The sequence below is a fragment of the Nelusetta ayraudi genome, unplaced genomic scaffold, assembly GCF_046127955.1.
Source record: "Nelusetta ayraudi isolate G7.1 ecotype Tasmania unplaced genomic scaffold, CSIRO-AGI_Nayr_v1 ptg000042l, whole genome shotgun sequence".
Classification (NCBI taxonomy): domain Eukaryota; kingdom Metazoa; phylum Chordata; class Actinopteri; order Tetraodontiformes; family Monacanthidae; genus Nelusetta; species Nelusetta ayraudi.
The window spans coordinates 6,300,001-6,316,161 of record NW_027466092.1 but is presented as its reverse complement, the minus strand read 5'-3'; the positions used below and the strand labels follow the sequence as shown (position 1 = coordinate 6,316,161).

The window sequence follows — 16,161 nt, the reverse complement described above, 5'->3', positions numbered from 1 at the left end:
TTCATATCAGACTCCTGAGGTAATTCATAATGGCCCTGAATACACAGTGTTCAGTATCTCTTGACAAATCAGTTTTCTGGCGGAACATCAACAGTGACTAATAATCGTTTATGAAGTGGAGCCATTCTGCACAGAACGTTATTATTGTTGCAGAGTTTTATTTGATCATGTTGGAATCAGCAGTTGAGATGAATCGGCAGAGGGTATGTATAGAAATCTTATTCACAACTATTTCTGTGTCTCAGCATGTTCGCCGTGTTGCAACGGCTGACATAGCATGAATGTGTTTGTCAACTTTGCTATCTAGGTTAAGGGTTTATCCCTCATGAATAGTCATTGTGAGCCCTCGCCTTGGTGACGCAGCATCAGACAGAATTTAACTGTTTGTCTTACAAAAACAGGACAGAGGACAAGCCTAAAAGTATCTAAGTGGACTAAAAATCAACAAAGAGGTGTAATTCAAATACATAGGAAAATAAGAACATTTAATAAAAAACTTGCCTGGAATAAAAAAAAAAATGTTAAGAGCAACCTGGGAAATGCAGATTGTGTGAAATAATTTTCCTTGGTCCCACACAAACTAGACAACATATTCAGCGCTGTTCAATTATTCATGTTGTGAGATCTTCTCTGAGCCCTTGCTCTTCTCAGGCAAGAAGCCTAACAAGACCTTCACAGTTTTACCGAGGGGAATTTTTTTGTTGTTGCATGTTTCAGATTGAAAAACATAGAAAATTGCTCACCAGGGCAGACAGAGTTGCCACTGCTTTTGAAGAACATAGACGTGCAAATCACCAGTAGGGGGTGTCCAAACCCAAGTTTAAATGAACGGGACGGGGTGTTCTGTTCTGTGTGGCAGTGAGCCAAAAGCAGAGCGCAGTAAAGGACTTTCATCTTTCAGTTTCTCCAGCCTGAAACTGTAAGGAGCACGCACGCACACACACACACACACACACACACACACACACACACACACACACGCACGAACAGAGACAGTGCGGAGAAAACTTGTCACTACCAATGTCTGTGCAGTCCTTCACCTTCAGGAATAGAAGGGGCACTCAAGCAGGGAGGGTAAATGTGAAAATACAGTGGAAAAAAAAGGTTTTGTTGTCAGCCCATTCATCATCAGACATTAGGTCAGTCCATCCTCAGGCCTAACAGTGGATTTAAGCGCTAAAGCCTCCACTTCTTCCTTGCACACCAATAAATAAGGAGTTATCAGAGGACGCTGGAAATGTGTGAGAAATAATCACAGTGTTTTAAAGGATGTTTAATTATTCACAGAAAATGAGAAAACTGCTAATAATTAGAAATCACTCTCTCTCTCTCTGTGGAGCCACACTGCTCCTAAGTTTTTTCTTGTAAGGCAGTTGAAAAATTCATTGGAAACTTTCTGAAATGAGACATTGAACATGTTTAAGAATTATGCTAAATTATTCATCTTGATATGAAACGCTTCCTGTTTGGTAATTTCTCTTCAGACTTGCAACATTCAGATTTAAAGGTCCCATAGAAGCACGGCATTTTGCAGCAATTCCCCTGTTTTGCAATAAACTGAAAGAAATGAGAAAAGTCCAACCGTAACCACTTTTCAGAACGCATGTGCAATTCAAGCAACATGCAGTTCTGGAAATCAGCCTTTTTAATGGCACAAAGGGCACTGATGGGGCAAGACTCCACGTTTGTGACAACGCAACTTGTGAATTAACAAAGAGCCATCCTTCGAGACTGCCTTCTGGTTTTTATCCTAAGTCAAACATGCGGAAGGTTCAACAAGGAGGCTGTAAACAGCGGGCTAAATATACTTTTATTCGGAAAGTGATATTCTTCAAAACTAATAATTAAAAAAAAATATTAACCAGGATTACTATGGGGCCGATGAGACATCTCAAAGAGCCATAGACAATATGATGCTGTTGGCTTGTTAGGTCGAATGTGTGTTATGGTTCTCCATTGCTGACTTCCTTCACTGATGTGAGGGACCGAGCCGGCAAGCAATGAGGAAATGATTAATTTATCAAAAAAGTGAAAAAGATAATTCAATAATAGGTTAAGAAAAACTGGCCCCATAAAAAGAGGTCAACAAAACAAGAACTACATATAACTGAACTGACAAAAGACTGAAAAAAATTGACCTCCTTCACGAAACACAAAAGAGCACACAGAAACTGTGGCAGATCAGACCAACAATACAAGGGAAAACAACACAAACAGAGACAACTCAACCACAAACCACAGAAACAACTAAACTACCCAAAACATACATAATTTAAGCTAACCTACAAAAATACAACCACCAATGATGATGCTGCTGCACCAATCTGTGTGTCAATATCCCTCTTTATTGGAACCCCTACTTGTGAACAAGACCCTGAGATACTTGAACCACTGCACCTGGAGCAGGACTTCCCTCCGGACCCAGAGTTAGCACTCTTTTCCAGCTGAGGACCATAGCCTCCGATTTGGAGGTGCTAATCCTCATTCCAGCCACTGCACACTCTCCAGTCAGAGCTGCAAGTCTGTGCACGATGAGGCCAGAAGGATCGCCCCCCCCCCTTGCTCCACCTAGAAATTCTGTCCATATACACTATGGACAGAACTGGTGAAAAAGGCAAACACTTTGTTGGTAAAGGGACTCGATGGCCACAAGAGGGGGCCGTACACTCCGTACTGTCAAAGTGCCCCCCACAGGCTCCCTCAGGGCATGCCATTGCAAGCCTTCTCCATGTCCACAAAACGCATGGACTACTTGGGCAAACTACCAAGTGCCCTCCAGCACCCTGAAGAGAGTAAAGAACTGGTCCGCTATTCTATGACCAGGACAAAAAACACATTGTTACTCCTCTATCCGAGGTTCACCTGAACACCATGGAGTAGACTTTACCAGGGAGGCTGAAAATAAAGAATCTTGTATCTCTTGTATCTTGTGACATCTGCACTTGTACCATTCAATTATTGTCGACCCGAAGTTTGACAGTGAGATTATGTGAGAAGTAGAGTTTAGTAAACACCAAAGAGTGTCTCCCCTCCGACTTCTCCTTCCCCCAACTCCAGCAGGAGACCCTGGGCTAACCTTGAGCATGAACTAAACTTGTGGGAGTAATAATTCATCACCGCTTTCTTGATGTGACATCACATCATTTTTCCAATCCCCATCGAGAAACATGCAAGCCTCTGGACCCGACACTCGCTCCCCCCCGTCCTACCTCATCCATCCTCCTTTCCCTTTCTATTCCCTCCCCTCCCCCGGCATCAATTAAGCTGTTTGCTCTGCACAACAAACAAATCTGTCACAATTAGTGCTGTCACAGCAGGGTGCGTTTCAGCTCCCCCACCTTGGGCTGAGGGGAGGGCGGGGGCGGAGGGGTGTGGCGGACGCGCGGAGACCTCTTGCACCATGTTTGCAGGTTTGGCTCTGTCGAAAATGAAACACCCCCCTGAGGACGGGTCTGATTGAGTGAGAGCAGTGGGCGGGAAAGAGATGGCAGAAAGTCGCCCCCATCTCAGGGGAAATCTAACTAATGGAAATGCATTCTTTTTACGATGCAGAAAAGTACATTGGGCACCAGCAGAGTGAAACTGCTCTGATGTGTTTATTGCGACAGTGAAGAGGATTTAACGAGGCCCCTGCTTATTAAAATGTGGCAAAAAAAAAATGCCTTTGTCTTTGACAGCAACCGAACTTGATTTTGTGACTTTTCTAAAGGAAGTTATATTGTTCGGACGTGGTCGAGGCTACGTCAGAGGTGTTTACAACCGTCTGACTGAGCGGAATCAGAGAGGACATGCGCGCTTTATCAAGATGTGACTGAGGGTCATCTCGGAGATGCCCTTGAGTCAGTGCCTGGAGATGCAGATCAGTGGGATCCCGGCGTGTCTGGACAGCAGTGGCACTTGTTTGGTTCGCTTCACTTTGACTGATAACGTTTCTGAACCACTTCACCCTTGGTCGGGTGAGACAAAGTCATCCGACACGCAACAGAAGTCACACAACAGAAGTCAGCCGCCTCTTAATTCAGCAGTGACAATAGAAATGAAATGTCATACCATTTGTCATGCCAATAAGTTTAATATTCCTTATCAAAAAAACATTAGCTTAAAAAATGTTGCTCAAAAGTGTTGTTTTGCTCAAACAATTAGATCCAATCTGGAAGCATATTTCCTATTAATGTTCCTTTGTTAGCATACTCACACAAGTTTTTTCATAATTGTATCCATGTAAGGTTCAAAGTTTTGATCCGTCAAAGTAATTGTTATATGCTGTCCCCTGCTTTACGGCTGCATGGATAGAGCCAGTTGTAGAAATTAAATTTGTGAACTCGAGTTGTATTTATCTATTCCCCCCTCCCCCCAGCAGTGTTTGTTCATGCACCAGTGGCACCGAGGGACACTGAGGCGTTCAAAGACAGCTGTTTCTTCTCGTCAAAGTGTGTATCCAGCAGCTCGGGTGAGTTATCAAGCCTGCCGCTTTAATCGGGGATGACAGAGTGTGACTGTGACGCCTTCGAGGACCCTTCTGCAGGGGCGGAAGAGAGGGAGGGGGGTGAGAAGAGACCCCTCGTGGTCCCTAATTGGCAGTCACACCTTTTAGACCATGCAATTGGAGAAATGAAATGTGTGTGTGTGTGTGTGTGTGTGTGTGGGTCACAGTGCTTTAAAGATCCTGAACTGAGGTAATTACTCCAATAGAGTTCAGTGAGGTCAGTAACTGATTGGTTCTGTGGCTGAGTTGAAACAACTCATTGAACTGTGTTTGTGTTACTTAAAGTGTGTGGCCCTGTTTTCACTTGGTCACTTGTAACTGTTTTGGGGGACTGGATCACGAGAACAGATCTCGCAGCATCTGTTCGCACTTAGCCATTAACATGCTCGAGCGTGCCATTTGTGATCGCATCACCCCCCCCGCTGAACCTATGCAAATGCAACATGCGTCATTTCCGTTTTTAACGACTGGGGGGCAGTAAAGCGCAAAACCACGGCGAGTTTTACATGGCAGCGAATAAGAATCAACTTCCTGTTTGCGGACTATATCAAGTCACTGGTTTTAATTCCACTGCAGCTCGTATGGATCCGAACGAGGAGTAACGACTGGTGGGACAGAGTGGTGACGACTTTATTTTCGGATCAACAGTGGCTGGCAAATTTTCGGATGCAACGTCGCACATTTAATCACATATGTGGGAAACTGCGACCGCTGCTCCGCTGACAAAATACGCTAATCCGGAATGAAATTTATTAGCATGCTAATAAACGAGTCTAACAAAAAATTATTTGTTTTCGCTTCTTGTTTGTAACTTTATAATGACGACGCCGGGAGGTGGGGCGCCGACCAAGTACATACACGGGAGAGGTGAGTGGAGTAGGCGGTCGTTAATGTGGACTGAGCTCGCATTCTGTTCGCACGTCTGTGACGAATGCGTTTTTATGCGATGCGACTGTATTCGGATGACAAAACGGATTTGGACTGTTTGCACGTGGTTACTTTGTGTGTTTTTTGCCGATCGGAATGCGAAAAACGCATGAAATGACCAAGTGCAAACAGGGCCTGAGAGTGTGTGTGTGTGTGTGTGTGTGTGTGTGTGTGTGTGTGTGTGTGTGTGTGTTGATTTATTATGACCAAGAAATGTTCAGAAAGTCAAACTAGACATAAGCAAGTAATTTTCAAATGTTTGTTTTACCTTACTGCAAGTCCATCTCTGTCGCTTGTTAAAAGTGACGGATCACTTTTAACCTTTTAATCTTTCTGTTCCACAGAGCTTCGTTTCACTTTTTCTATCCCCCTTTAGTCATAAATTTAGCTTTAAAAACATAATTATCCATAATTGGTTGTCTATAGCTTTTAACTTTCAGAAAAGTAGGCAAAAATAATCCTGGCTGACTTGATAATATTCAAGTTTGGAACCACTGACTTATTGCTATTCCAGACCAGGTGTCTCTTGTATTCTTCACAAAGTCACGAGAAAACTGTGAACATAAACATTTCATGAAGTTCACATTAGTTTGCATCTCCATTGCTAAATTCACTAAATAGTTAATAACTGTCACGGGCGGCCTGTGGCGATGTATCTTGTTTTTTTTTTTTGTTGCTGTGTGTGTGTGTGTGTGTGTGTGTGTGGGTGTGTGTGTGGTGTGTGGTGTGTGTGTGTGTGTGTGTGTGTGTGTGTGTGTGTAGAACCTTGGATTTGTCAGAATCCACCTCGTTAACATGCTGCTGAACGTTTCTTTGTTTGTCATGAAATTTTCTCGGATAACTGGGTGTGATGAAGATTAATGTGCATTAGTTTTGGTGAGCAGTGGGGGCGCTGCTGCACGCGCTCAGACGCTGCCTGTGGCTGCTTCACTGTGCGTCTGATAGTGTGGGCCTGATTTTGCTGATGCTAATAGATTGGTTTTTTAAACATCTTTAAAAAAAAAAAAAAAAAATCAGCCATGCATCTCTAATACACATTTATGCCCATGATTTGCTGACGCTCCACTGCTCTCTGAAATAGGCCACGAGTCACCTACCATTTGTAGCACTTTAATTTGGAATAATTTTTCAAGTTAGAGAGACTTGCCGTCACCTTCAAGTCTATTTTCTCCAAATCACTTAACACCTTTTAATAGGCTTGGTGTTATAATCCAACAATACCTTGAAACCACGAAAACCAACAGACTGATGTAGAAATTACTATTTTAATTTTAAATTCACATACTCATACTTGACTTTTAAATGCGTCAAAATGTCTCTATGTTCTATAAATTACTACAGTATTTTCTTCAATTTTTTTTTTTATTTTCTTTATTTGTTGTTTTCATATTGATGCTTTAGTGTGAAACATTGGAGAACTTCTTTTAGTTACAAGAAAAAAATTAGCTGTGGACTTTAAACTTATATGTGTATATTTTTATCTCATCTTCATCAATATCAAATTTTCCCACATTTTCCTGTTTTTATGAAAATATAAATATAGTTTGATGAAATATGCATTTTAATTAGAAGTTAATATTCAACCTAGTTCACTTCACATTGACGTAGACTATTGAATTAATCCCATATATTGATGAGGACACACTACTACCGTTCATCAACTACAACAACTACATTCTAATGAGAAATTTAGACTGGTTCTGGACAAAGTTCTTGGTTGGAGGTGCAGCCAGTATCCTGGAAATAAGTGGAGGAATTATCAACTCTCCTCACGACAGAAAACACACCCGCGCACGCACACACACACACACACACACACACACACACACACACACACACACACACACACACACACACACACACACACACACACACAGACCTACTTTCAAGGTTTCCAGTTAATCTTTAATTTTGAGTCCTGGCAGATCAACCAGCTAACTGGGATGTGTTTGCGTGATCTGCAAGTTCAGCACAGTGCCACGTGTGGGTGCCGTCTCCATTTTAATACCTATTATTAATACGCTGTGAATTATTCAACACCGCGCCATGCATTATTTACAATGTTGTCTCTTTGAAATGAATGGACAGTTTTCAAATAAAACAAAAAAACAAAAAAAAACAAAAAAACAAAAACACAAAACAAAACAAAAACGCATGCCTCCTTCTTGCCTTTTACATCCATCTCCAGACTATAATTCTTTAGGCTGACTGGTGAATACTTTCACCACATGCAGCATTTATGAGTCCAAACGAAAATAAATTATGCATTGCGGATAGACACAAACAAAATAATCAAGAGAGAGCGGCAAGAAATGTGCACAAACTCATCAAACTAGTGCGAAAATGTATTCTCATGTTTGGGAGCTTCTCTCGGTCTCCTCCGTCTTCAGCAGCGCTGCTCCCTGTGACCTCACAGCCATCAAATATTCAAAGGCCGCTCCCGTTCTGCCAGCCTGGACGCCGGAGTGCACTGATCTGAAACCAGTTGAGCTGAAACATTGCTCTCTTGATTTATTCACGGCACGTAGCAACAACAGAAGGACTCTGACGTGTAAATAATTAACAGAGATCACCTTTTCAACACTGATACCGCGAGCAGGTCTGCAAGAGCACAACTTTAAGAAGGGGTCCTGCTGAAATAATCATGGCCAAGCCTGTCTCCAAAGAGTCAGCAGCACAGCTGACCTCCAGCAACTACCCCGCTTTTATCAAAACTTACAGAGCTGTTTTGTTTTTACAGGGTTTCCATCTACTTTAAATGAAATATGTGTGTTTAGTCTATTTCCATTCATGGGGTGTCAGATTCTGCTGAAGCCAAAGGTCACCTTCAGTATGCTTGCAAATCGGTGCAGCTTTAAAGGACGCATTTCATATCCTTTTTTTTTTTTTATACTTCATACGGCAGACAAGAAGGCTCATTGATTAATTATGAAAAAACATTTTTTTTTTCTTTTTTCGCTTTCTGCAAAAGCTGACACTTTGTTAGAACTTTCATACATTTGCAAGGAGATTTCAGAGGATGGGGCCTTGCTGGGGGGTAATATGAATCCCAGTGTGGGCTAAAAACTGTGTATTTTAGTCCACTGTGTGAAGTGAATTGATAATACAAAAAGTTTTAACTTTCAGAGAATTGTTGGCTTATTATAGTTTATTTGGACTCACACAAACACCGGAGACGGTTTTCAAATTGCTTGCTTTTTAGAATTTCAATATTAGTGATTTAAACAGAAAGTGCTCCCTCCTCCCCATAGACACTGAGTCGACTTCAAACTTGTTGTTAGGCTCACTTTTAAAACGTGACCATCCATCCCTTGATAGATAAATTTCTGATGCGTGAGTGATTAATGGTTAATGTGTTATTTTTCACTATAAATTGCTAATATCTAAGTACAAGCCATTTGAATACTGCAGTCTTCACATGAGCCCAAGTAGGCACCAAAATAACCCTAAGAGTTGTTTGAAAGTGTAATATCCCTTTAACCGAAATGTTGTGGTGAGCCAGTGAAAATTGTGGCTGTTTTTGTTGATTCTGTACTTGAAGCAGTTCTTATTTTCAATAACTTTCACCTTCTCCGTGTGGCAAGTGTGTCACTTCTGCTTTCTACTTTATGCTGTAGTGTATATGTGTGCATATTATACCTTCAACAGGACCGTGGCTGCCCTTTAAATGAAACTTAAAACTGCAGCCGTGATCACATCAGTCTGCTAGCGTCTCGCTGAGTCACAATACAGAACATTGCTGGTAATATCTTGATACATATATAAGTGTACTGTCACTGATTTCAGTGCATTGAAGAGAAAAATAGCTTATCAATCTTTTACATGACCTCATATTTGAGAACACATGTATTGTTGTTTAAATAACGTCTTCTATATTAAGTTGTTGCGTTTTCAACTTTGGCCTTTCCAGATGAGATTCGGTCAGTGTGACACTGACAATGACAAACACAATTGTGAGCACATTTTCAAAAGGGACAGTAGTACATGAGAAGCCGACTGTTACTGATGGAACCTGAAACTGCTGTTTAATGTAATTCAAGGACAATTCAGACAATTACTATTAACGATCATAATAAACCGGTGAGAACTCTGAGCATCTGGCCACTCACGATTATAATCATTACTACACACTTTGGCATTGCATCACAGCTGTTAGACAGGTAATCCTGTGTTTGCTTAAGATAACAATTATAGCAATTATAATGATCGGGGAGATTATTTTTTTTGGCTCCCAGCCATGGATGTTGAATTGTGAGAAAGGGTAAAACCCCTTGTTGTTCTTCCTGAAAAGACATCCGACCACTGCCAGACCCGAACCTGCAAGTCATCCCCTAATCCAGCTTCTACCTTTAATTGTAATGGGAGGCAGAGACAGGGGAGTGCTATTACTCCCGGGGATCAGATGTGACCTCTGCCCTCTCAGCCAGCTGCCCACCAACACAGGCGGTAAAGGTCCGTGAGGGGGATGAGTTGGCGGTTTTCTCGTTTATATTGCTCATATTTTTGGTGGAGGCTTTGTCGAGCTGTCATAGCTGATTTGATGTTTATGTTTGTGAAGTCTCTATAGATCATAGGCTGTATTAAAAAACTTATTATTGAACTCCAAAAACCGGGTAAATGGAAGGAGGTGGCAGCCTATCAACTGACTGACCGCTGACCTGCAGAATACACAAATTATAGTCTGGACCATCAGTCTGAGGTCATCACATTCTGCAGGGGCTGGACTAGAATCTCAATCAGGCATTTCTACACCGACTGCATGGCTTGGCATTCAGACCCAATGCATATTAGAAAGAGTTAAATATGCTATTTTATGGCAAGCTGAAGTTTAATTTGTTTTTTTTATTCACTCTGCTTTTCACTTTGCATATTTTAATTTCCATGCCGGATTCCAGCGGAGCATCAATTACAAATCCCACCTCAGTCTGAGCTTCCTGCTTAAACCCTCAAACTAGGTTTGGAAGGCTGTGTGGTGGTCTGAGACCCCTTTTTGACGTCACAAAGGGCCGATAGCGTACATTCTCTTTTGTACACAACGGGACCTGTGACCTGCAACTGTAGTGCAAAAAAAAAAAAAAAAAAAAAATGTAAAATGTAAAATGTAAAAATCTTCCCCTTTTGCGACACTTTTTTTTTCGCTGGCCAGACCCCGAATTCCGTCGTGGCATCCGAGCAACAGCAGGTGGCAGCACTGCGCCGTCCGCTGGATCCCACTTTGGCTCTGAGACGCGTCCACGTTGTTGCCGCCGCCGCCGCCGTGTGTGCTTGCGCTCCCGTTCCCTTCCCTTTCCCTCCTCTCCCCCCTCCCTCTCTCTCTCACTCACTCACTCACTCTCTCCGCTCCTCTCTCTCTCTCTCCCTGCCAACGCTGCTCACACACATACACCTTCTATCTATCTTCCACGAGCAACGAGGCGCCTCTCCATCACTTCCCACCGACACGAGCGCTACTACGGCGCAAAGCATGGCATCTCTGCGCCCCGACGGAGCGCCCTCGGCCGCGGCGCGCCTCTGCCTGCTCCTGCTGACCGCCTCGACCTGGATGACACTGCCGGGACCCGCGCGCTGTGACAGCGGAGCTCTGGACCGGCGCGACGCGGTCCCGGGCGCAGGGGGAGGAGGAGGAGGAGGAGGAGGAGGAAGCTCCCCGCCGGGGTCACCGCACCGAGCGTCCCGCTTCAGAAGAGCGCTGTCCCGGGAAAAGCAAATGTCCCTGCTCAGCAGCTCCTTCGTTCTCAAAGGGGACGCGACGCACAACCAGGCGATGGTCCACTGGACGGGCGAGAACAGCAGCGTGAGTAGCTTCTCCCGTCCGTCCATCCATCCATCCAGCAGAACCGTCACATCCTCACCGTCCCGTCCCGTCCCGTCCCGTTACGACCCGCTGCTTCTCGGTCCAACCCCGGGCTTTGTCACCTCTCGCCATCCATCACTCCGGCCGGTACAAAGACAGGGCAGCGTTCCCTCGCGCAGGTCCGCGCTGCGCGGCCAGAGTGATGAGGCGTGCATGGTGTGTGTGTGTGTGTGTGTGTGTGTGTGTGTGTGTGTGTGTGTGTGTGTGTGTGTGTGTGGGTGTCTGGCAGGCTGTGGGGGTCTTTACGCATCCAGGTGGTCCAGCTGGACGCGCGGCGGACGCTCTCAGGAGCCGGAACATCAGCACACTTTTGTCACGCCTCGACGTCACGGGCGCCACAAAATAGGCACGTGCACGCTTGTCGCCCCGCAATTGCGTGACATCACACAGTGTGGTTTGGATCGCTGGGCTGGGCATTGTTATTGTTCCTCCTAAGCAGCAGCAGCAGCAGCAGCGCGCAGGGAATCAAGCGTTCGAAAAGCGACTCCCACCCATGGCCCTTTGTTTCCACTTTCTTTCTTTAATAGAGCACACACACACACACACACACACACACACACACACACACACACACACACACACACACACACACACACACACACACACACACACATCTTTGGATTGGTCCTGCTCAGTCATGAAATAGTTAGTAGATCATTCAGAACCACATAGACAACCTGCCAAAGGATCGTGCCCGGCTCGGGGTCCAGGAGCGCGCGCTAAACACCCCCCCCCCCCCCCCAGCCCCCAGTCCCCCTGCTCGATTTTGTTTCACGAAATTTATTCAGCCCCGGCTGAAATATTGATGAAGCTTTTTGTCCATGAATTTCGCAGCGCCTTGTTTATTTGCGGGGCCCCGAACGTGATTTGGCTCGCGTGGAGACGGACGCGGTGGCCTACTTCTAAATGCCTCAACCCTGGCAGACACCGCAGCACATTTCGTTAATGTCACAAAAAAAAAAAAAAAAATAAATAAAATAAAAGTCCCGTTTGGGGCGGGCAGTGATGATGTCAGAGGCAGCAAGTGCATTTTAAGCTCACCAGGGATATTTATATTTTAGTGGCATTTCATTAAAATATGTTAGCATACAGTGAGCGCTCACGAGGCTCTGGTTAAGTGAGAGCAGCCTCTTAATAAGAGCGTTCTTTGTGGTGGATATTGACGGGCGCCAGCAGGGGGTGGCTGGTGGTGTCTGGCGGGGACATCGCTCCAGTTCGAGCCGCCAGCACGCTGCTGCTTCACTGCTGCCACAAGCTGCTCTGAATGGACGGTGAGAAATGACAAAAGTGGGGAAAACAACATCTGTCCAAAAGTGTCCAACCAGCGTGACTCGGCTCAAAATCTGTCAGGGGTGTCGGGGACAAATCGGAATGTAAATCATTTGGGACCAAGCAGATCTTGGGGGTCTTGACTCACTGGTTGGGAAGGAGTACTTTCAGAATGTCTTCATGTTTACTGCCAGCGAGCAGCAGGATAACTCAGTTTGAACTCGCACAACTTTGAAAAGGAACCTTCAGAAGTTCAGGACTGACATCTTTTGAGCTGGGCGACTTCACAGTTAACTTCTTTGCACTTTTTCTTGTCGGAGCCTCGCTACAAGATTCAAAGTCAGTTGTGTTGTTGTGTTTTCTTCCAGTTTTTTTTTTTTTCGTAAAAAAGATCAAACCATTCTTTTGCTATGTTTGCCCAACTGTCTGCTTGGAGCCCCAGTGTGTGGGCGTTTCCAATAAGCGCGGTTGACTGACACATGAGGGACGCTGCCGCTATGTATAGCCCACAAGTTTTATTACACGATGTTCTCCTTCCCTTCCTTGTCAAGCCTACTTATTTTGATATTGTTAAATTGTCAGAAAAACTTTGTGAGGAGAGATGCTCCTTTTATCTCGCTAAATCTCTGAGATGCGGCCCTCTGTAGTTTCAACCGGAGACGAGACCGCATAAAGGCTTAGTGTCAGATTCCATCACCCTGATGCTATAAAGTTTTGGGACAATCCTTTTGCGTATCTTCCTATAAGATATCGGGGTAAGAACTGGCATGATATCTGCAAGGCCTTAGTGGCCAGCATCATTTTTTTTTGGCTTCATTTCATGAAAGTTCTGTTGTTGTTTTTTTTTTTAACATACACTTTATGGAAATTTGGGGCATCCAATATGCATAAAGGATAGATCGCTAGAGACACATATTGATAAAAAAACAGGATCAAGTGAATTTTGTTTCATGGGGGTGTTGGGCCTCACATTCTCTCAACCAATCTCAGCCTCTCCTGTGATAAATGCACATTACATTTGCTCCTCTTTTTTTGGAGGGGTACATTAGAAGTGCTGGCACGGTGCCACTGGTGGAAGTTCCTTAGTTTCTGCACACTTCTCCTCCACCACTGTGTGCATCCGCTCCGAAAGGTCAAGCGAGACCGGCAGCGCCCTATTCCATGAACACGGACAAAAAGGAAACAGTCCATTTCCCCTGGAGTTGCATTTAGAAGCTGCAATTGATGGGTAGGAAAAAATTTGCCTTGTCTCGTCTCTCCCGCTTCATCATTTCATATTTGAACCTTCAAGGCTTTGAGCATGAGGGGAAAGTCAACCACTGCGATGGTTTCACTCGTCAAATCTGTCTTGAAAATCGCTATTAAGGGAAGTAATTAAGTCTACCTACGAGGCACTTTTCACTTAAAACATCCATTTCTCTTTTAGACTAATCATCACTGCATCGCTCGCGCCAAGTTCCATCTATGACTGCTGCCAACGCATCTACATGAGAGGCTGTATGCTACGCTAAAATGACTGAAATAGCTTTTGTTTGCAGAGAAAGGGTAGTGAATATTGCAGTAAAAAAATGTACATTGAATTTTAAATCCGATTGTTTCATGGCAACAATGAAATGCCTTCTCTATCTCTGGGAACTGGATCAAAATCCAATGCAGGAGGTCAGAATTTATTATGTAGAATGATAACTGGAATTGGTGTTTTCTTATGGAATACCTACAATTTTGTTAGTTTTTTGTAATGCTAATAACGTTGTCATTATGTACACTTCAAGCTGTGTTTTAGCAAAGATCACCGTGACATAATTAAATAGAGGGGAATAATATAATCCTCATCCAATATAATCCTAATCCTATCAACCTGAAATTGGTGATAAATCACCTCTTTCTTTCATTTCACCAGGAAACCCCTCCCCCCCCCCAAAAAAAAATATATCTCTATTTCAAGTATGTCCTGACTGAGACAGGCTGCATTACAAACTGTAGCTGTACAAACAAACGCAGCACAAAACTGATTTTCACCTAAAAATTCTGCAAGTAAAAAACAACTATCCCAAACTAATCTAAAGATCTTCCACAGCCAGCTGTGTCTGCCTCCGTATAATTTAGAATGCACTTAAAATTCATACAACAAGACCAGTCTATATTCAGTTGCAGGTGTTTCAGGTAGAAGATGCAGCAGACTGGAAGGTTTTCAACTAGACGGTCTGATAGTCTCACTAATTGCGACCAGTTTAACTCGGTCTGTCTTTAGCTTCCCCTCTGTTGCTCGCATCATTTAAGTCTTTTAATTCAGGGAATGCGCAGCATTTGCTTTGGTTCGGTTGACCTTTATATTTAACACTTTTGCTTAGGATAAAATAACCCAGCTGTGTTGATATTTGGAGCGGGGGAGGAGGTCACGGGGAGGCGCATGCGGCTGCACATCCTGAAACCGCCGAGCTGCAGGGAGACTGTGGAGAGCTGCCTCTTTGTGGCCGTTTTCTCACCACGCTGAGTCGTCCGCCAGCCCTGGGGAACCCTGAGCTGTGCTCATCTCCCCTCTTATCCTGCCTCCTCTTTGTGCTGATGAACAGCAACACTCCTTTTTGTGTGTCTGTGTCTGTGTGTGTGTGTGTGTGTGTGTGTGTGTGTGTGTGGCGGCAGCGGCGGCGGCGGCGGTGGAAACAGCCCTTAACAGTTAATGGGCTTCCTCTATTTTGCGTATATTGATTGTTTCAAGGAGAGACATACTCCACATTGGCATTGCACTCACACCTTTTTTGGATTTGTGAACGTGCGCGCCCCTGATGCGCGCGCGCGTGCGTGCCTACGCGGCCGATCCCCGGCGGCGCCCATCCCACAGTAGCCAAAGTGATTAATGAGTGGCGAAAGGGGCGCTGACAGTCCAAACTCTCATCCTAGCCTCCACCCCCACTGGGGGGGAGGAGGCGGGGGGGGGATTGTGGGTAATTCCTGCCACTTACTGGTTTAAGAGTCCCCCTGGGTGGGGAATAAGTGACAAGGTAGGAATGCTGAATTTATGGACTAATGAAAGTTCAAGGATTAAGAATATTAGAGCAGTTTGAGAGCAGTTTTGCAGCTGCTTTATGACGCCGCGCTGGCGCTTTGTTTGCAGCGTTCCCATTCGCATAGGGGACGGAAACCAGGCGACTCGGAGACGGTGGCTCGAACCCGGCTGGGGTTGGTGTCACTGTGCCCTTTGTGACATCACAGCGAGAGGATATCCAGAAGTGTGACTTTTTTGTGCACACTTTGTAAATGGTAAAACAAGTTAAAGGACGCAAATAATTCCGATTTTTCAGTAATGTCCCGACAGGCCAGAGACTCTTTATTGCCACAGGACACTGGAGAAGTGCATTTTGCATAATATCGGACCCGTAAACAATTGACGCTCCCTCTTAATCATACAGCATAATTTCCAGGTGTGTAAAAAGTATGAAATGAATTATTATTATTATAGTATTGAAAACCAGCCCAGGCTGCTTTCAATTAATTTTGCTCTTATTTTGCTGTTCCAGCACTGAAAGGCGGAATCTATCTGAAACTGCCGTGATCCCTCCCCAGCATATTTTCCCTTCTTTTTATATTTAATCTCAGGTTGAAAGTTCTTCACGTGGCCCTTGCT

The 16,161-nt window shown here is 44.4% G+C and overlaps 1 protein-coding gene across 1 annotated transcript in view; it reads left to right on the top strand.

Annotated features, from left to right (window-relative positions):
• Nucleotides 1–10,741: 10,741 nt before the first annotated feature.
• Nucleotides 10,742–16,161, top strand: part of sorcs2 (sortilin-related VPS10 domain containing receptor 2) — a 219,128-nt gene continuing 213,708 nt past the window's right edge. Inside the window, exon 1 of the mRNA XM_076033918.1 lies at nucleotides 10,742–11,207. Coding sequence (XP_075890033.1) covers nucleotides 10,878–11,207 — 330 coding nt within the window. The 5' untranslated portion in view covers nucleotides 10,742–10,877. The remainder of the gene's footprint in view (nucleotides 11,208–16,161) is intronic.